The sequence below is a fragment of the Delphinus delphis genome, chromosome 19 (assembly GCF_949987515.2).
Source record: "Delphinus delphis chromosome 19, mDelDel1.2, whole genome shotgun sequence".
NCBI classification, from domain to species: domain Eukaryota; kingdom Metazoa; phylum Chordata; class Mammalia; order Artiodactyla; family Delphinidae; genus Delphinus; species Delphinus delphis.
In genome coordinates this window covers 52,111,298-52,132,600 of record NC_082701.1, presented here as the reverse complement: position 1 = coordinate 52,132,600, position 21,303 = coordinate 52,111,298, and the positions used below count along the sequence as shown (strand labels likewise).

The 21,303-nt window shown below is 53.0% G+C and overlaps 1 protein-coding gene across 1 annotated transcript in view; it reads right to left on the bottom strand.

Moving 5' to 3' along the window:
- NTN1 (netrin 1) overlaps positions 1–21,303 on the bottom strand; it is a 183,527-nt gene that overhangs the window by 27,050 nt on the left and 135,174 nt on the right. The window contains exon 5 of the mRNA XM_059996307.1: positions 18,263–18,316. Coding sequence (XP_059852290.1) covers positions 18,263–18,316 — 54 coding nt within the window. The remainder of the gene's footprint in view (positions 1–18,262; positions 18,317–21,303) is intronic.

The following is a 21,303-nucleotide window of genomic DNA, read 5'->3' as shown; positions in this document are numbered from 1 at the left end:
CCCAGAGCCTTGGGGACTGCAAAAGCCCTCCCAACTGGGGGCGGGAGACCTCGGCTGGCTCAACCAGTGCCTGGCCATCCAGAATCTTCTCTTGACCCTCAGCTGCCCATCCTCAGTCCTTCCCAGCTGGGGTAAACTACGCCGAGGGAATTCATTCTGCCCTGGAGATGGTCCCAGGCCCTGCTCTGCCACCAGCTCCACAGGCCTTGGAGTCCCCCTCTCCCCTGTGTGCAGATCCCGCCTCAGCCTCAGAGGGCGGGTGTGTCCAATCCATGAGCTCCCACCAGACCTCAGCATGAACAGCTGCGACGGTGATGTATACACCTGGGCAGCTCCAGCCAAAGCACTTTCCACCCACAACCCCATGTGCGCTGCACAATGACCGGTAAGGAGGCCGGGTAGGTAGCATTAGGACCGCCATTTCCATCACACACATGAGATAACAGGACCACAATGTTCAGTGTCCCAAGTCATGGCCACTGGGGACGCTTTCCCTATCACCACTGGTCCCACTTCTTAGCCTCTCTGTTCCTCAGCCGTCTGATGTGAGAACTGAAGAGGCAAGTCCAGTATCCTCTTTACTTTACGGACATCTATGCTGAGTGTGGAAATGCTTCCAGACGGCAAAACCCTACCTACCTGGAGGTCCCTTGTCTTTTTCTTTCAGTTCTCTGGGATACAGGTGAGAAGCAGGAAGGAAGAGGTTAGAAGCAGCCAAGTATCTATCACATCCCTTTAGCTCTTCATTCACAGCTTAATTATCTTTCATTTATAAACACTGATAAGAAATGTCATTCTCACCATTCCCAGAACATAGTACACTGGGACCTGTATTTAGGTGGGGGGACCTTCTGGTGAACTACCCATTGGCAGGAAGAAGGAATGGCTAGCAGAGAGCAAGGAAGAGGCAGAAAACTATGAAACTGTGAAAAGCAGATGTAGAATACCTATAAGGACCATTTTGAAGAGAGGCCAACAGTCCTAAAACGGCTGCAAAAGCTTGTTTACAGTATAATCCCTTTTTTGCAATGGCTGCATTATCCTGAGGAGCTGAATCACGCTCAACGTGCGTTACTTAATATGGCAGGAAAGCTGGCAATACACTCGGGAAAGATTTCCATCCAAAATGGTTAAAAGTTACGGAGCATTACAACAAACTATGGCATCTGAAAACCGTATTTATGGGGGCCACTCATTCCACAAAAATGCAAGGACCACTGCAGATACGGAGACCCTCCCTGTCAAGTCCAGACTCCCCACCCTCTCGAGTGGAGAACCAAGGTACCACGTTTGCTTTGGGGAAGGAAAGAATTCTGGATATACTTCGGGTCAGCATAGAGCCCGTGTCCCCCAGGGAAGGGGCTGGAGTCTTCATGTTCCAGGCAGAGGCACGGCTGTCCTCCCCAAGAGCCACTGCAGGGCCTAGAGGATGACGGTCACCAAAAGGCCCGTGGACTTCACCCCTGCCCTGCCCTCCCCACCTGGACATGTCTAGGTTTTAACAAGACAGCCAAGGTCATCTTTTATACCAGGCTTCTGTTTCTTACTCATCTCTTCTGTCTCCAGGAGCCCCCCAGACACAAGGTTCCCAGCTGGAGCTCCCCATCTGTCTCACCATTTTACAGGGCACCCTCTGAGACTGTACTGCCCGAACTCGCACCTACCGTCCACAGACCAAAGGGTACCGGAGCCACAGAAGGGTGTGTCTCAGGGGCTCGAGCCAGGCAGTGCCTCCCACACATCCCCCCAGGGCTGCCCTGACCCACCCCTGGGAAGTTCACACCGGGAGAAGCTTCCCGCACAATTCTGGTGGTCAACGGACTAACCAGCTCTCACCTGCAGGCGAGACCATGCCTGTGGGAGGCACCCCTCAGCTGTGTTCCCGGCCCCCGCAAGCACCAGCTCCTGGTAGAAGCTGGGAAACGGCTACCTGGGCCCTGGGACAAGTTAACTCAGAACCTTCTAATCTCATGTGCCTGCACCCTTGGACGTCAGGCTTTACCGTAGCCCTGAGGTCCCAACCACCCCCCTCCTTCTCTCCCCGCTACAATGTGCACGTTGAAACCCCGAGCCACGTAACAAGTTCCAACATCTTTTGTCAAAGACCCACACGCTTGCAGGAGGTGAAGCCTGTAAAGCCCGGTGGAGAGCACAGGTAGAGGTTTCTGCTGGGTGGCAGATGCGCTACCCTGCTGGATGAGGGATGTCTGACTGGGACAGATGGGGGCAGGGTCCCCATCGCTATGAGGGAAAGACATGGAAACCACACGGTCATCAGAGCCAGAGGCATACAGCCCCGGGCCATTTTCCAAGATGCAGGCTCTGCCGGGTGAGACGGACCTTCCAGAGGTTGTGCTTGAGGACCCCACACTTCCAGCTACGTCACCGGTTCTCCTTATCTGCTCTCGGGGCCATTAGGAAACAGCAGCCCATCCGGAGGGCTGACGAGCCGCCTGGGACTTGAGGCTCTGCATGGGTACGGAACAGACCCAGCAGGCTCTTAGCAAAGCCTGACACTGGGGGGCCTGGAGACAGCCACGGGGGTATCTGCTGACACACGCACACCTGGCTCCGCTCTAACAGGTAACCGTCTGACTTAGAATCATCTATGCGGGCATCTTCCTCACCTAGTAAACCGTGGTCTCTTGAACTCAGGACTCCACGTTCTATCGTCTCTGGAACCCCAGCCCCCAAACCAGGCCCTCAGTCAATGTGCATCTGATGAATGAATGAAAATGCATCAATGGACAAGTGCGCAAATCCTCACGTCGGAATTCCCAAGGAACGCTAGGAGCTGGGGGTGGGGTGGGAGACTCAAAACCGCTCCCAAGCCTGGCTGAACAAGAAATCCCCGTTTTCAGGCTGTAGCCCGGATGAGGCCAAGGGAAGGATTTATTGAGCACGGGATCAGTATTTCATAAACCCTTCCAAACTGCAGAAAAGGCTGCACCTGCCTCCGTCAGTCTGCGGCCGCTAATCCGCTGTAACAGCTCTGTGCCCTCCTTTCTGTCTCCCGCCCGGAGGGCAGGGTTAGCCTGTGTATTCGCCTTTAATAAGCTGAAGCCACTGGGGCGCTGCATTCACTGCTCTCTGCTCCCACAGGGCCGGCCCCACAGGGTCTCCTTGTCGGCTCTCCGAGTGAACAGGGGATTTTGTGTTCGGCAGGGGAAACAAAGCTGTCCCAACGGGGATCCAGTTGGCTATGGACACGCTTCTCCAGCAAGAGCCAGCAGTGGTCACAGCCTGGCGCTGCCGTCGGCGCTGAAGGGTGATTCAGTGGCACGGGGGAAGGAGGCGAAGCTGGGCTTCCTGGGAAAGTCATGAAAGAGAGGGAAGCTGGTGGCCCTGCAGTGTCCACCCCACTGGCTGGTTGGCCGGTGAGCCCAGTGCTGACGAGGTCACGCCTCTGCTGAGTTCCCTGGGTGGGCTACAACCCACCCTGGGCAGCTGTCGGGCAGGATGGCCACCCCCCGGCCAAGACTGCGCTAAACGGCTTCCTAGATAGAGAAAAGGCCCTCAAAGCTCACCATCACTTTCTGATGCCAGTTAACTGTGGCACCATGACGACAGGTGGCCACAGACACCCCGAAGTCAGCAGAGTGAACAAAAGCTCTATGGCGAAGACTGTATATAGTTTCCAAACCCCATTTTAGTCTCCTCCTGGGCTTCAAGACTACATTACTCAGCACCCCTTGTGTGAGGTGTGGCCAAGTGACCGAGTCCGGCCACGGGACGTGGGGAGAAGCGATGCAGACGCTTTCAGTCCCGCCCGGAAAAGGGCTCCCACAGGCACTCTCTTTCCAAACCAGTGACTCCAAGGCCCCAGGGGGTGGCGGAGCCACTTGACTGAAGGAGCCCAGGCCCCTGCTCACTGCCTGGAAGGGAGCCACCCCGCCAGGAACACCTGCGATGCTTCTTACAGCACGAAGCCTGCCCTGACCAACACAGCATTGGTGAGAAGTAAAGAGAGTCTGACTCAGGACAGCAGCAGCGGTGTGTACAGGGCAGAGGAGAGAGATAACAGGAGAGGTCACAATACTGTCTTTACTGAGTGACTGGCGTGGCGTCAGAGGGAGGACATGGGCCCCAGAGAAAAACCACCAGGCCTTTCCACAGCACAGGGCTGTTGGGGAGTGAACAGAAATCCACAGGGGGTTCCCAAATCCCAGTAAAACTTGCCTTCCCCCCAAGTAACTTACAGTACAGCAGACGTGGTGGGTGCCTGGCCCAGAACCCCTTTCCTGGACCAGTACAGCCACCTAGAGCTGCTGTGGGAGGTGGCGGCCACCAGCTCACACTTGCACTTCCTCTGAAGGCCTGCCCCTGGCTCATGGAAACTGCTCTGCTTGGAAACGTCCACACGCCCCATCCCAGCGAGCAGTCCACAGCCAATGGCCAGCTACGTGGGCAGGCACCCAGCCCTTCTGCTTGTAAGCAGGGCAACTTCTTTGGGGTGATTCACTGTCTAGACCGCCCATGGAAACAGGCTGAGGCCAGACTTGTGAACCCACACATTTTCCTAGCTTCTTCCCCTGCCCTGCCCACCTCACCCCCTCACTAGTTTCTCCTGAGAACATCCTCTCAATAAATCATGTCACAAGAATCCCTGTCTTGGGGCCCCTGACAACCCAAATGAAGGGCTGGCACTGCACCTCTTCCCCCATCCACAGCAGTACCTTTGCCACAAAGGGGGGGAAGGACAGGGATGAAGTTCAGACCCAAGACAATCCTAGATTATCGGGCCTAAGAGTAGATCGCCACCTTCTCCGAGGTCTCTCCATCTGGTGAAGATGTCCTCGCCTGCAGGGAGATTTTAGATGAAGTACAACTTTCCAACCCTGGGACTGAAGGAGGTGACCTCACGGGACAGAAGGAATGCCAGGAAACTAAGGCTGTGTCCCACCTGCTGGGGGAGCGGGCAGGATGGCAATGACTGGAAATCTAACCCAGCCCGGCTTGGAGGAAATTTTAAGGCAGCTTTCGCTACATCTGCTGCCCCAAACACTTAGGAATTTCTCACCTCTCTTCAGCAAGAGGAAGCTTTTCCAAGTCCCCATGTCTGACTTCTCTCCACAGCTTACCGCTTGGAAGGATGCTGGCTTGAGGCACCATGGTCCACGGAAACTTGGGAGATGGGAGACCTGAGTCCTCACCTAGGTTCTGCCATCAACCCACTGTGTGACCTCGGCCAAGTCGCTCTCCTCTGGGCCTCAGTCTTCCCATCTGTCCAATGTGGAGGCCAGATCGGATGAGCTATCTCTAGGTTTCCTACTGGTATCAAGAGACAAAATTCCACTCCCAGCAGGCCTTTCAGGAGAAACACTGAGCAATGTGTAACCACCTGCTCTCTGGGAAGAAAAAGCCTTGATTCGTAGCTTGTGCCAATTTCCAAGGTGTAAATATTCCCAGCGTGGCCAATTTCAAACCGCCAGCAGGATGCCCTGAGCACAGAGCTGGGAAGAGATACCGACAGTCAGCTCTTGGGAGCAGGTGTGCGCCAGCCCCAGCGCACCACCGATTTTCAGATACCTCTTAGCACAGAATAAATTCGTTTCAGACCCCAATTCATTTCCCATCTCTGCAGAAGAAACAGCTCTCTCCTTTCCTCGATCCTACAACACACTTTACTCTTGAGCAGAGCCCACAAAACAGTGCAAATCACACTGGCCATCATCTTCGCTGGGGAGAGGCTGACCTCTCCCATGGAAGGAACTGGAGGGGGGCAGTGCCCCACTGCGCCTCCCCAGATGCAGATCCACTGCTCTGAGATAAAGCCCTGCCCTGGGGGAAAAGGACACAAGGCCCCTGATCTGTGTGGTCACGCCTCAGGGCAGAGTGGGCCTAGTTTCATAGGCCACACCCATAGCTTTAGGAGCACCAAGAGAGTCCTGCTTGACAGGAGGTAGGTTGGGGGGTGGGGACAGTCTGTGCTACGTATCAGACGGTAGGGGGCAGCTGGTAGCCTCGTCCACCTCAAGGCCACGTCGGTCCTTCCAACACTGAAGGTCCATGTCCACAGAAGGGAGGACGCCTGCCTAAGTGGGCAGACAACATGCCCCACCCATCCTCCTCTTCGCCTTCCCTCCCCTGGGTCTGGACACCATTCCTGGTCCAAATCCCTCAGGGTCCCCTCAACACAGCCCTGAAAGAGCCCCCAAAGCAACCACCCGGGTTCTATGACCAGAAGGCCCCGCGATCACAGTCTCCCAACTAGCTGGGACCTGGAAATACTGAGCGGGAAGGGGCCGAACAGACCATTAGCCCAACACCTTCATTTCACTGAGAAGACTGAGCCCAAAGCTATCAAGCGGCCTGCAGGACACTTTAGCTGGGTCACTGGGGTGGGGGGAGGGTCATGAGAAACTCAAAATCCCTGCTCTTAACGATGGCATTTAACATTGTTGCCAGTATCACTTGCCATGGACGGAACTGTGTCCCACCAACATTCCCATGTTGAAGTCCTAACCCCCAAAGTGATGGTGTTTGGAGGTGGAGCCCTTGAGGGGTAAATAAGGTTCTATGAGGTCATGGGGGTGGGGGCCATGAGGATGGAATTAGGGCCCTTATAAGAAGAGACACCAGGGCTTCCCTGGTGGTGCAGTGGTTGGGAGTCCGCCTGCTGATGCAGGGGACGCGGGTTCGTGCCCCGGTCCGGGAGGATCCCGCGTGCTGCGGAGCGGCTGGGCCCATGAGCCATAGCCGCTGAGCCTGCACGGGAGAGGCCACAGCAGTGAGAGGCCTGCGTACCGCAGAAAAAAAAAAAAAGAAAGAAAGAAGAGACACTAGAGAGCTCTCTCCCCGCCAGGTGAGGACACAGTAAGAGGTCGACAGTCTGCAAGCCAGAAGGGGCTCCTTGCCAAAACCCAACCATGCTGGCACCCCGATCTTGGACTTAACACACTCCAGAACTTTAAGAAAATAAATTTCTGTTGTTTAAGCCACCATTCTACGGTCTTTTGTTACGGCAGCCCAAGTGGGCTAATGCATTACTACTATTATTATCAAGTCTGGAGTAGTTTTAAATCCGGCAGGGTATTTAATAAATCAAAGGGACCACCCCTGGGGTTGGGGGCGGCGGTATTAACTAACTGCAGTAGCATCTGAGGTTCTGCAGGGGCCGAGCCCAACAGCAATCCAGAGAGGGGACGGACTGTGACGCCGGCACAGTGTGTTACTGTGCGTCCCCTCCCACCAGCGCCCAGCCCACGACCTGGACGGGAATCCCAAGGGAGGTTCCGGGCACGGCTTTGGGCAGGGGGCCACCCTGCAGGGTGGGGATGGGGTCTCGGCGTCCACCCTGCCTCAGCCTAGCTCTGCAGCCTGCATGCCCCCAACCCCCAGCCTCTGCAGTCAGGGACCCTGTGATGTCCTCGTGACACAGGGCGGGTCCTGGGGATTCCAATCCTCTCACTGACACCTGTCACTTGCCCCATTCCCATCTGCCATCCCTCTTGAGTCCCCGGTGGGAAGAGCTCCCAGAAGGGCTAAATATTCCTCCCCCAGGCTTCTCTGGTCTCCCAGCTCATCCCTTTATCCTCCTCCAAGGCTGGTGGCAGCTCCACCTGCAAAAGCCCAGCCACAGGGGAACAATGCGGGTCCTGAAACCCCCCATGCAAATGGCTTCCTTTGTGCTCCCCGGGGGAGGCCCCCAGTGGCTCTCTCCCAGCCCTGCTCACCCCAGCCTGACCTCTGCCCTGGCCCTTTGTGCAAGCCCCAAAGAGGGGAGGGGAGGGAAGGGGGAGGGGGGAGGAGATGGGGAAAGTGAGGGAATAAGGAAGGCGGTGGGGAAGACAGACAGAGACAAAGGCAGAGGGAAGACCCAGAGATAGAGAGACAGTCTCGAAAATCAGAGTGAGACAGGCAGACAGACTGACAGACAGAGGGAGAAACTGGTTCATGCAGGCCACCCAGAGCAGGGTCTCCTGGCTGAGCGGATGGAAAGAGTAAGTCGCGTACCATGTGAAACCGCCATTTCTGTGGGTCACAAATGGTCGAATAAAATGACAATTCCGTTTGGTCCAACCCAACACATACGGATCCATCTGGTCTCCAGCCAGGGCGGGTGGAGTGGGCAGGTCCCGCTCGAGAGAAGAGCCCCCATGTGCCCTGGCTCAGCCTCTGGTTCCTTTCCCGGAGGGTTCTGGGGAACTGGGCTTGAGGTCAGGAAATCCGGGCTTAACAACCAGAGGCTGTTTTGCCCCCAGAGCACATCTGACGAATGCAACCGTCTGGAGGACAGGCCAAGAATGCCGTGCCACACCAGCAACACAGAAGACAGCTCCACAACCGAGAATTCTCCAGCCCCGCCGGCACCTAAGTCGCAGCTGACCGGCCTTTAGCTCCAGCACCCTCTGCTTCCCACGGAGGAAAGTGGCAAGGATTTATGATGGTGACTGGCTCCCTTGTCCCCTCTGTGGGGTTGTGGAGGTGCCCTTTCCTTGGGGACACTCCCCTAAAGGAGGCCCAGAGCTCTCACCCCACCCCCAGCCCCAAAGCCCAGAGTTCAGGCCTGACGTGGCCATGCCTTTTCCTTTAGACCATGAAGTTAACCATGACGATAGGTAACACCTGGGTAGCACTTTTCATCCCACACATCACTCCACGTGCGTTCTAGCCTCAGAAGCAGCCCAAGCCTCCCCCCCAGGAGGACTCTGATGCTCTTCTAAATATAATACTTTGCGTAGCTCACGATTGCATAAGTTTTAATAATTAAACCATTGAGTAGACCAGCTGTAAAAGACATTTGGGGGACGACCAAGAAGGTTGGAAGGTGGACTGGGCATCAGATGATATTAAAGAATTTTTGTTAGTTTTGTTAGGTGTAATAATGCTGTTGAGAAGATGTAAGAAATGTTCTTCTTTTTCAGAAGAGGAATTCTGAAATATTTAGGGGTGAAATGTCATAACGTCTAAGCTTTTCCTGGAAGATATTTCAGCAAAAACAAAAATTGTTGAAGTAAATGGGACACGATGTTAAATCGAAGTGATACGAATGTGGAGGTCTAACCACTCTATTCTCACCACTGCTCCGAGATTTTTCATGATAAAAATTTTAATACACAATTAAACCACACTAATTGGAAATATAGTAATATATAGTAAAGCTCAGAATTTTGGATAAACGTCGTATTAGGCTGGGCTAAAATTCACCATAGAGAAAGGACCAGGCAAACACTTGGCTACATGTGAGCACAGCACTTCCTGTGATCAGGCAGGAGACGTCAGCTGACTCCAGAAAACTTCACTCTCTAAGCCCTCAGCGGCAACTACTTCAATACGATGCGTAACTAATAAACGAGCGGGTCCAAGGCAGCAGTAGCATCCTGCCTTAATACTTTTGGACAGAGCACATGGATGTCATCCTGTAATATACACCAGGGTTTCTCAACCTCGGCACTACTATTAGCATTTGGGGCTGGATAATTCATTGCCATGGGGGCTGCCCTGTGCGATGCAGGATGCTTAACAGCGTCCCTGGCCTCAACCCACTAGATGCCAGTAGCACCCTCCCCCTAGTTGTGACAACCAGAAGTATCTCCAGTAATGTCCAAATGTCCCATCGGGGCAAAGCAGCCCCAGGCTGAGAACTACCGGAATATATGGGCACAATGAAAGAGTTTCTTTGAAATGCTCTGTAAGCCAGGCTTTTCACCAAAGTTGACCCTCCGTGTGTAATTAGATGTATAATCTGCTTCGGACATATACTGTATCTTTTCATTTCATACTCAAAAATTCTCCTACAACGTTATTATATGGATATCCCATACGTGAGTCACTAAAACGCTACTGAAAGACATTTGGTCGTTTCCCTCTTTTGTTATTATGAACAATGCTGCAATAAGCTACCTCGGAGCAAAGTCCTGCGACACATCACTATTCCCATAGGCTAAATTCCTAGAAGTGAAAGGATGAGGCTAAAGATACATTTTGATACGTGATGCTAGATCACCCTTCATGAACTTGGCACCACGTTGCCCTCCCATCACCAGAGCAGGTGGATGCCTGTTTCCCTAACCCTTTCAACACTGGGAATTACTTTTTGTTTTCTAAATAGTGGCGATTTAATGAGGTTTTTAAAGTGGTATTCTTGTTGATACTATTGCTTTATTACTAGTAAGTGTAATACTTCAGATGCTTGATTGCCATTTGTACAAATTCTCTGAATTTCTAGTTCATTTTCTCAGCTCAGTTTTGTATTAGGATCTCTTTTTCAGTGAATTGTAAAAGTTATTTATTGAGGATATTAATCTCTGGTCATCCATGTTAAAAATTTATATTTTTCAGCTTTTAGTTTGCCTTATGTTGCTTATAGAGATTTTTGAAGTATAGACGTTTTCTGTTTTTATCTAGTTAAAATCTTTCCCTTTATGATTTCTTGCTTTTGTATCCTATCTAGAAAGCCTTCTTCACCCCAAGATTACACTGATACTGACATGCTTTATTCTAGAACTTTTAAGAATTTATTTTTTTTAATTATTATTATTATTTTTTGGCCACGCCCCACAGCATGTGGGATCTTAGCTCCCCAACCAGATATTGAACCCATGCCCCGTGCATCAGAAGCGCGGAGTCTTAACCACTGGACCACCAGGGAAGTCCCAAGAATTCATTTTAAAGATACATTTCATACATTGGGATTTATGACTTCACAGCATGAAGTAGAAATTTATTATTATTTTAAAATAAATAGCCATTTTCCCAGCACCGTTTACCGATTGACTCATCCCTTTTCTCACTGATTTACGATCACAACTTTATCATACACAAGTTCTTATGTTTATATTTGAGTGTATTTCTGGACTTTCTACTCAGCTTTCGTGATTTCTCTATTCCTATGCCAGGATCACACTAACGTAAATATCCTGTTTACAATATTTAAAAAATCTGTTAGGGCAAGTCACCCTTCATCACTCTTCTTTTTTAAAAACATTCTTGGCTATTAAAAATCACATCCTACCCAATTGAGATTTTTTGAGTAGAATTATGCTAAACTTACAGATTTCAGGGAGAATTGACATTTTACAATTCCGAATCTTGCCCTCCCGGAACATGGGAAGATCTTTAGTGTCCCTTGGGAAAGTTTTACCCTTTAAAAAAAATACCCTCTGTACTTTTATTGCTACGTTTATTTCTGTGTAGTTGATATTTTTGTTGCTGTTCTAATTGGGAGTTTGTTTCCATTATCATTAAAAAACTGACACTCATTGAACACTTAACTACAGGCCAGATATCCCATTCTATGCTTTTCACTTGCTATGACATGGTTCTGTAACTGCTGATACACAGGAAAAGTTACTGACCTTTGTATTTAATTCTGTAATGGTCTCCCTGCAGAATTCTCTCACCAGTTTTAACAGTTTTCAGCTGATTCTCTATAGGCACGTGTTATGACACAAGGCTCTGAGGAACGCACAGAGGTCCTTCCCACCTCTACCCGCCACCTGTTTTCAGGTATCAGCTGATCCGTGTGCCCATCTCCCTCGGCTGCCTTGGGACCAAAGGGACGGGTCACTGCTAACTGGTTCTCCCAAGCCCAGACCCTGAGGCCTCAGCCACGCCAGCGCCCCTAGCCAACCACCCTCCTTCCCAAGGGCCACTTTAACGGGCACCTGTGGAAGACAGTGGCTTTTAACTGGCTGTACCTCCATCTCTACCTTGGTTTCAGGTCCCCTGCGGACACACAAGTTTGTCTTCTCTCTTGGTAGGATGTTACCACACAGTCAGGTGTGTGTGTGTGTATGCGCATAAGTGTGTGTATATAATATATATATATTTATATATTTTTAAAGTACTCTAAATTGACCAACCAGCATGACTACTGAGAGGCAGAATGATGATGGGGAGGTTAATGTCACTCATGGACTCTGAGGCCAGGAGACCTTGGCTGGAATCCCAGCTCACTGACCTCTCTGTGCCTCAGTTTCTCCTATGTAAAATGGGGTAACAGCAGTATCTAGCTCATCTGGGTGGAAGAAATGATTAAATGGCTAAGAATCAGGAAGAGCGCTGAGCACATAGCAAACATATAAATGTCGTCTCCTCCTTCATGTAGCCAGAATCGATCTATCTTTACTCATAGGTCTGGTCCAAACACTTCCTGGGATAATACTTATCTGACAGCCATTTCCTCATACAGCTGATCCCGGACAGCCCTACATCCTGTGTCACACCATCTTTTGAAAACCAATCAGCACTCAGTCAATTAACAGACCTCCTTCCTACAAGTGGCACGAGATGCTTACAAGTGTTACGGTCGGTGATCCTAGCTCCCCCCCAATGGACGCACAGGTCCCTTTCTCCTATACCAGGAGTACTAATGGCTCCCTTACCTGGGGCCCAGGGAACCACACCCTCCTCAGATGACTCTAAAAGCATGCAGGCTGTGAGGTCAGACCTTTTCAACGTAACACTAGGTAACACGGCCACTGCCATACGTCTGGAAGGCAACAGAGGGCGTCCGCCATTCCCCCATGTTGGCTGAACTATTTCTGCTTGGAGACGAAGTGGAGAGGTACTAAATGGCCCCCCAGCCTCAAAAGTCTCCCAGAGAGCAAGAGATCAGGAAGGCAAGCATGTCCCCCACGGCTGCCCGAGCCCCAGTGCCCTGTCCCCAGGGCTCCTGCTCTCCACCCAGTCCACCCCAAATCAACCAGATTCCCTGCACCCTTGCACTCTGACCTCAAAAACTCAACTTTTAAAAAACTGTAGTAAGGGACTTCCCTGGTGTCGCAGTGGTTGAAAGTCCGCCTGCCGATGCAGGGGACACGGGTTTGTGCCCCGGTCTGGGAAGATCCCACATGCCACGGAGCGGCTGGGCCCGTGAGCCATGGCCGCTGAGCCTGCGCGTCTGGAGCCTGTGCTCCGCAGCGGGAGAGGCCACAACAGTGAGACGCCCGTGTACCGCAAAAAAAAAAAAAAAAATTGTAGTAAAACACATAAAATTTACGATTTTTAAATGTACAATTCAGTGGCATCAAGTATATTCGCAATGTTACCCATCACCACTCTCTAGTTTCAGAATTTTCTGTCACCCCAAAAGGAAAGCATGTACCCATCAGACAGTCACTCCCCATCCCTCCCGCCTCCCGGTCCTGGGCAACCACTAATCTTCTGTCTCTGGATTTGCTTATTCTGGGCATTTCATATAAATGGAATCATACGCTGTGTGGCCTTTTGTGTCTGCCTTCTTTCACTTAGCATAATATTTTCAAGGTTCATCCAAGTTATAGCATGTGTCAGTACTTATTCCTTTTTATGGCTGCCTGATATTCCATTGTCTGGATATACCGCATGGAGTTTATCCATCCTGCCACCATCCATTCTGTCCCAAAGGTAGACATTGGGCTGTTTCCACCTTTTGGCTATTGTGAAGTCAAGCCCTTTAACTGATTTCCAGTCTTTAACAGGGTCTTACAGTCTGTGAGGCCACCTTCTGCCTTGGGCAGCCCCACCTGTTCCCAATCAAGTTCTTCTCACAAGCCCTCCCTCTTGGCTGACTGTCTACACCTGTCCTCATGCAAACCCACATCCCTGGTGAGGAGCTACGAGACTTCAGCTCAGCTCAACCCTTCCATACACTGCAGTGTTTGTATTTTCCATGGCGTTCCATTGCTTTAAAAAAATATTTTTTATTTCTTTTTGGCTGCATTGAGTATTCATTGCTGTGTGCAGGCTTTTCTCTAGTTGCAGCGAGCAGGGGCTACTCTTTGTTGTGGTGCACAGGCTTCTCACTGCAGTGGCTTCTCTTGTTGCGGAGCACGGGCTCTAGGCACACGGGCTTCAGTAGCTGTGGCTCGCGGGCTCTAGAGCGCAGGCTCAGTAGTTGCGGTGCACGGGCTTAGTTGCTCTGCGGCATGTGGGATCTTCCCCGGCTAGGGCTCAAACCCACGTCCCCTGCACTGGCAGGCGGCTGCTTAACCACTGCGCCACCAGGGAAGTCCCTCCATTCCTTTTTTTTTTTTTTTTTGCGGTACGCGAGCCTCTCACTGTTGTGGCCTCTCCCGTTGTGGAGCACAGGCTCCGGACACGCAGGCTCAGCGGCCATGGCTCATGGGCCCAGCCGCTCCACGGCATGTGGGATCCTCCCGGACTGGGGCACAAACCCGCGTCCCCTGCATCGGCAGGCGGACTCTCAACCACTGCGCCACCAGGGAAGCCCCTCCATTGCTTTTTTACTGAGCACTTAGGATAAGCCCGCCACTGAACCAAAGGCTTTACCCAGAGCATCTCATTTAATCCCCACAACAACCGTACACAACAGGGTTATCATGACCCCGGTTCACAGGGGAGGAAACAAGATGAAGCAGAACTCCTAGTTCACTGCCCTTCCCCCCCCCACAGCCCGAACACTCGGCCAGTACTGCGTTCAACTCTTATCAGCTCGTTTCCTCTACTCACCCAACCTACCCCCTACCCTGGAAAACCAAAGCCTAAAACGAGAACACTCCAAGCTTATCCAGCGGCAGGTCTATAAAAACCCAAGTCTTCCATGAAACAAATGGAGGTGCTGCGAGGCCACCAGAGGTGACATCTCTCAGCCCACTCCCACCCCACACCTGGGAGCACCTGGGGCGGGGCAGCTCCCGTAGGTTCAGCCGCCAGGCTCCCCCGAACGGCTGCCGGGGGGCCTCAGAAGCCACCCCCACCCCCCGCTGGACCACTGGAACAGCTGGCAAAGGGCACCACTCGGGGCCCCAAAGGGAGTGAGTGCAACTAGGCCAGAGGGTGGTCCCCAGACCCAGGTAGGTGGGGGCGGAGGAGAGGGGCCGGTTGTTCGCTCTCTTACCTGCATCCCGGGTCCAGCTTCCACTCGGACTACAGCCGTACCCCTTCCAGCCCAGGAGGCCAGCGGAAGTCAAAGTCTTTCTGGCCCCGCCCAGAGGCGGCCCTTCCTCCCTCACGCGTCTCCAGGGGAGGCTCACGTGGGCTCTCACGTGGGAGCCCTTTACACCAGGGAAAGCAGCAAACGCTATACATCAGGCCCCGCCCCAGCCAGGTGTTAACTGTTTACTGCGTGCCTCTGCTCACGAGGACCCGCAAGGCCCGCGGAAGAAGCTGGTCAGCAGAGGGGGGAGGGGTGCAAGCAGGCATTTACGAGGAAGGAGAAAGCTTATTAGCAGAAGCTCAATCCTCCCAGGAGAGGCAGGGCGGGGAGGGCCCTGGACCGTTGGTCCCACCCCGTCATCTTTCAAGGAAGCAGAAGAGAGAAGTCTTTGCTCTGTCCAAGGCCTCACAGCCAGGGGAGAACTAACCCCAGATCTCCCGGCTCCGAGACGGTACTGCTGCTATACCAAGGGGTCCCCACGAACCAAACAATATGCCCCCCACAAACCAAACTCCGACAGCTACCTCGGAGTTGGTGCAGGGCAAGGGAAGGCAGGCGGTGGAGGCCTCTACAACCACAAGTAGATAGGTTTAGAGTCGGTTTGCCCCATCTCCCTCCTGGCCCCAGGGTTCCTCGCCTCCCTGCCCCGAGACGGGGTACCAGCCAGCTTAGCGAGCAGGTGGACAGCATTCCCGGAGTGAGCTGGCCCTTCAAGGGGATGGGTTCAGGGTGAGGTTATGCCCGTCAGCTTTCAGGACAAATTCTTGCCTTATTAATTCTCCTCTGTTCCGCAGGCAAAAGTAAACAAGCTTTTCTCAGGCAGCCCAGCACGGAGGCCTTCCCTATTCAAACACTGCAAGAATCGACAGGCTTGGAAGTACTGAGCTCCCAGGCCCCGCTTCCCAGGGGGCCCCCTGGCCTCCTGCCCACAACGTCCCTCCTGCTGAGATGAGGAGAGCAGGGCCTCTTTGTGGTGGCAGGCCCCAGAGTCCCAGCGCCCGTAGTCTAGACCTGGCCCGAGTTCTCCAGAAAAAGCAGCACAGATCCTGACCATTCGGAGACCCAGAGAAGGTCACAAAGGGTCCGGCCGAGGACCCAGCAACCCAGCAAGCACCACACCTGCTCACTTAGCCCCTCTGTGGAGAAGGCACTTTGTCAAAGGGTGTTCATTTACTGTTTGCATCCATTTAAACCATGTTTTTAAACGTCCAGAAAGAAGAAAGGAAATAAACAGTGGTCAAATCAAAAGGAGTCAGAAAAGTTAACTGAGAGTTGATAAACACTTTTCAAAGAAAAATGCTACACGTGTTTGTTAGTTGCCCAGGAATCTTTTGTCTGGTTGAGCGGAGGTCGTTGCATGTTTTATACCAGCTTCTTGTGTACAGAAATCTCATGAGTTGTTTTTTTGCTTCTCCTCTACTGTTGTTTCCATTTGCCCATTTCTAAGGTGGAATGAAAAAGCCAAAACCACTGCAAGAAACATAAAGACAAGGTTGCAAGGACCAGAAAGATGGAAGGTGAGAGAGAGAGAGAGAGAGGGTGAAGATATGCCTTGTCCTTGCATGAGCTGTGTTCTCAGCCCCGGTGAGTTCTGATGGGACTCATGTCACAGCAAGGAAGCAAGAATCGCGACTACATTAACTGGAAGTGTCTTCTCGCTTCAAAACTGCTCTACCCGAGAGCTGAACTGGGCTGTTCCTTTTATTGTGTTTTTACCAAAGAGCTTCCTCATCCTGCCTCCCAGGCACCCGTCATGCTGCTTCCTTCATCCCCTTCCCAGCACTATTTCTCCTGTAAGTGTCCCCCGGGGCTCAACCAAAGGTGACAGAAGACTCTGCCCAACAACCCAAGACCAAAGTATCTTTGGTTTTCCCCAGTGTAGCCTCCAGCACTCCCTGAAATTTTCTGTCCTTTCCTCTTTGAGGGCTGTTTGGTGATGGTGCACATCCAAGTTCTGAATCCGTTTTCTCTCAAGTTCCCAGCGCATGGCCAATATTCAAAAAAAATCCAGTCTATTCTAATGTATTCAGGTGGGGACTTCCCTGGCGGTCCAGTGGCTTAAGACTCTGCACTTCCACTGCAGGGGGCACAGGTTCGATCCCTGGTCAGGCTGTGCCACGTAGCCAAAAATAAAAATTTAAAAATTTAAAAACTAAAGTATTCAGGTGACCACATGGGTGCACAGACCTCCCCAACAGGTGGATCTGGGGAGGAGCAAAGGGGTTCCCAGAGCTGACACTGATGTCCCTGCAGGGCCCCACTGTCACCATTCCTGCCCCCCATTCCCACTCCAAGTACCAGTACACAAAAGCCCCATGTGACCGCAGGCCCAGGGCGCTGGGTACAGCATGGCCTGCTCTCCTGGTGCCCCCTCCAGCCAGGCTCCGAGCCCTCTCTGTACCCAGAGCCAGGACTGGGTGACCCTTCTTGTACCAAGGACTGGTGACGTCCACGGACGTCACAGTGACATTTTTACTTTCTCACAGTAATGTTTTTAAATGCAGAAATAAAATCCATAGGACTACAAAGGAAACTAATCAATACTGAAATACACTTAACCCAAATCTTTCCAAAACCCCAGATTTAGGGTACAGTTACGTAATGTATGTGTTTCTTTATTAATGATTGTAAGTCAGGACCTAGCAGCAGGTCTGGTAACTTCCATCACTCTGAAGCAATTTAGTGAGCATAATATTATTCCATGATAGCTGCACCAACTCTAACGTGATGTGAAAACAGCTGGGATTTCTGCTGGTGGCCAAATCACTGATGTTGCTGGCCTGGCTATGGTTTGTGGCCCATCTTTGCAATAAAGGAAACTCTTTTTTTTTTTTTTTTTTAGGTCGCACCACACAGCAGGCAGGGTCTTAGTTCCTCAACCAGGGATCGAACCCACACCCCCTGCAGTGGAAGTGCGGACTCCTAACCACTGGACCACCAGGAAAGTTTTCTTTTTTTTTTTTTTTCCAGGAAACTCTTGATTTCAGTTAGAAGGAAGGGACAGTGAGGGGGTGAGTCTCTTCCTGTCCCGATTCATGCCCTCCCCCAATTCTGTTTGCAGACCCCCATGCTCTAGAATGCCTTTTTCATCCCCACCACCCGTCTCCTTCCTCCTCTGCAACCCCGAAAGGAGTCACCCCCAGCTCAGGTGGCCCTGGACTGGAAGGCAGCTTCTTAGCCTCGCTGGCTGAGCAAGAGGAATGTGGCTTTGAGGGTCCCAGGCTTGGGAGACAGGCTAGCCTTAGGCACCATTCTTGGAAGGGACATCGCAGAAAAATGCCCTGTGGCTTCACCATCCTCAGTCCAGCCCAGGGGCACCACCCACACCAACCAGCACCCCGATGCTGATTCAGAGGAGTCTGGCCCCTCTAACCCCCTTCCCCACGCCCCACCCCACCCCACGGCAAAAGCAGGAAGGCAGCAAAGGGGGAAGCCTACCTTCGGGCTCCTCCACGCTGCTGGCTGCAGTGGTCGGCGGTGCCACGGGGATCTCTTTGTGGGGTTCAGGATGGGAGGAAGGGGAAACAATAAGAACATGTTAGAGAAGAACGAGCACAGTGCAGACTCCTCCCAACCTTCCTGGGCCCTCCCTCCCAGCCCCACTCCTCGCCCCAGCAGAGGATGGTCAGGGAGGAAGGGAAAGCCGGCGTGAGGGCCCGGGCACCCTACCTGTTCTCTTCTGGAAGCCATCCCTCCACCTGGCAGGGACAGGAGCGAGGGGAAGGCAGGACCCTGACCCCTCTGCTGTCTGCGTGTTGTTGACTCACCTCGGCCCCTGGGGCAGAGAGAGGGGTCCCCAGGGCCCCCTGCTCATCACGATGGGGCTGCGTGGCCCGGTCTGACCTTGACTCATTGGTGGGGAAGGGGGTCCATGGCAGGGGTAGCATGTGAGGGGCTGGGAGGTGTCTTCCATGTGCAGAGAGGGGCCTGCACCCCTGGCCCAAGTTCCCCCGGGCTCACATCTCGCATCTCACAAGCTAAGGCATTTTCTCGGTGGGCAGAAAAGACTGACAGTACAGAAGACCGTAGGGCCTGACAGAAGCATGTGCTTTTTCGTGACCATTCCTCTCCTACCTAGAAGGGCAACTAGCTCCTCTACAAGCTCCCGCCCGGTGCTCAGAAAAGGTGAGGAACTTCAGCCAGACTCCGGGAAGACCCAGGCTTCACGTCTCTGGCTTCCTTTCTAGACAAGGCCAAACCACGAGCCGAAAGTCCCTGAGGGACAGGGGCTCACCTCCCCTGCTGAGTGACCATGTGAACAGGGGGTCACAGAGGCCTCCACGAATCCCACTGATTCTGGCCACCATCTGACTATTAGGGGTAAGACCTCCCTCGGACCCCCAGACTCTAGATCAGCTGCGATCTGAGGCTTGGGGGGGTCGAGATGGAACACCCGGGCCTGGGGGCAAACGTGAGGGTCACCCACAGAAGCCAGCCTCTGCACCTTCAGAAGGAACAGGCAGAAGACCCAGCCCTCGATTCGGAGTCAAATCTTGCTCTCGGGTGATTTTATCAGCGACAAGCCACAGGTGCCCCGTCACAGCAGCTCATTAAGAAGCCGGGCCTCCTAGTAGGCCCTCTCTGAGCCTTCCTGAGCTACCTGGCCCAGCAGGAACATTCCAGAGAGAAATCCAGACAGCCCAGCCTAATCTTACAAGTCCAGGAATGGGGCTGGGGCCAGTGGCCATGGAGGCACCCTGGCTGCCCAAGCCCAGCTCCTTCGGCCTGGCTCTGGGACGTGAGCAGAGGGCCCCGGGGCTCCCAGAGCTGTTGCGAACCAGACACAAGTGTCCGAGGCACTGTCTGGGCACCTGTAGCCTGATGCCGGCAGATGGAGACCCGGGTCCTCAGGTCCTTGGTGGGAACGCTCTCCCCAGCGTCAGCCCGCCCTTTGCGAGAGGAAGGGAGACGGTACAGAGCATGTTGGAAAGGGACAGTTCCAGTCTCCCAAGGTTTCTGTTCCTAATTCTGAAACATCAGCTCCATGTCAAGGCCTTTCCCCCTGGGGATTTGAAATGTTGGTTTCAGCCATTTCTGGGAAACCCAACAGCTCCTGACTCCCTTTAAAAGGGAGACCTCACTTGCTCCCTTCATGTTTTCGTAAGCCCAGATGGTGGTGCTAATTTCCTCCCAGCTTTCTAAAAATGTTCACCGTGCAGCTTTTTGGATGGACGGAAAAGAAAGACTCTTGCAAGCTGTGAGACCCTGACAATTAAATGTCGTGAAAACTCATTTCAACCTTCTCTGCCCTGGATGGATACAAGCTCAATTTCCCGTGGCTTGAATTTACGTTATCCGCTGTTACTGGACCCCTGCCAACAAGGAAACATCTCCTGATGCAGAAACTGGTCAGAAAAGCTGCTGGAACCCACACGGCTCGTCGTGTCCTGGACGTGAGGCCGCACCCGAGTCGGGCAGCTGAGGTGCTGGGGGTTTAAGGCTCCTGCCCGGTGTGAGAACATTCCCTGCAAGATCTAGGGGGTCACTCCAAGGACCCCAAGCAGGTGCGGGGCTGAGGGGTCCCCACCCTCCTGCTTCTGCCTCGGGTTGTCTGTTCCAAGCCCCTTGTACTGACCTGTGAAGCCAGTGCCCACCCAGAGCTACAGGACGCTGGAAAACCACAAGCAGGGGTCGGCCAACTTCTCCTGCCAAGGGCCAGCCCGCAAAGATTTTAAGCCCTGCAGGTTGTAGGGTCTCTGTTACAACTACTCAGTTCTGCCGTTAGAGCCCCAAAGCAGCCACAGGTAGCACGGGCACAAGTGGGCACGGCTGGTCCCATAAAACTTTATTTATGGACACTGAACTTTTCCTTTCATATCATTTTCGCATGGCATAAACTAGTCATCTTTTCATTTCTGTTTCAATCATTTTAAAAAGGTTAACAAGAAACCCAAAACCCCATCGAGCCACATAAAAACAGGCAGTGGGCCAAATCCCCGAGCAGAGCGTGCTAACCCCTGCTCCAGAAAAAAAGCCTTATCCTCGGTGTCTGCCTAGGAGGCTAGGATTCACGCGTTCCTCCCCCTCCTTTCCGGGTGCGGGTCAGGCCTGCACACGGAATCAACGAGGCTGAGGCCGGGGGCCAGCACCCAGCCAGGCCTGACTTCCATCCAGGGCGAATCCAGCTCATAACACCTGCGCAATCCTACCCGTTGTAAGATGTTAAAACTCTTCCGAGCCAAGGCCCCTGAGCGACCCCCCCGTCTTGCTCACGCCCCGCCTCAAGTTCCACCAACTAAGGGGCCGACAGCTGGCCTGCCAGGGCCTCTAGGACCCTCATGGAGGGCTGCCACCCTTCCGAAGGGCTCATGGGAGCCGTGCCGCCTTCTCTCAGAGGCCTTGTGGAGTCCGTCCTTTCAGTTCTGAATCTGCCAGGGGCTGGGGATCCTGGAATTCCCGCAGCAGCAGTGGCAGCCCCTGACCCAGGCCCCCCAACCCAGGCCCAGGCCCAGGCCCAGGCCCAGGCCCAGGGTCAAGGT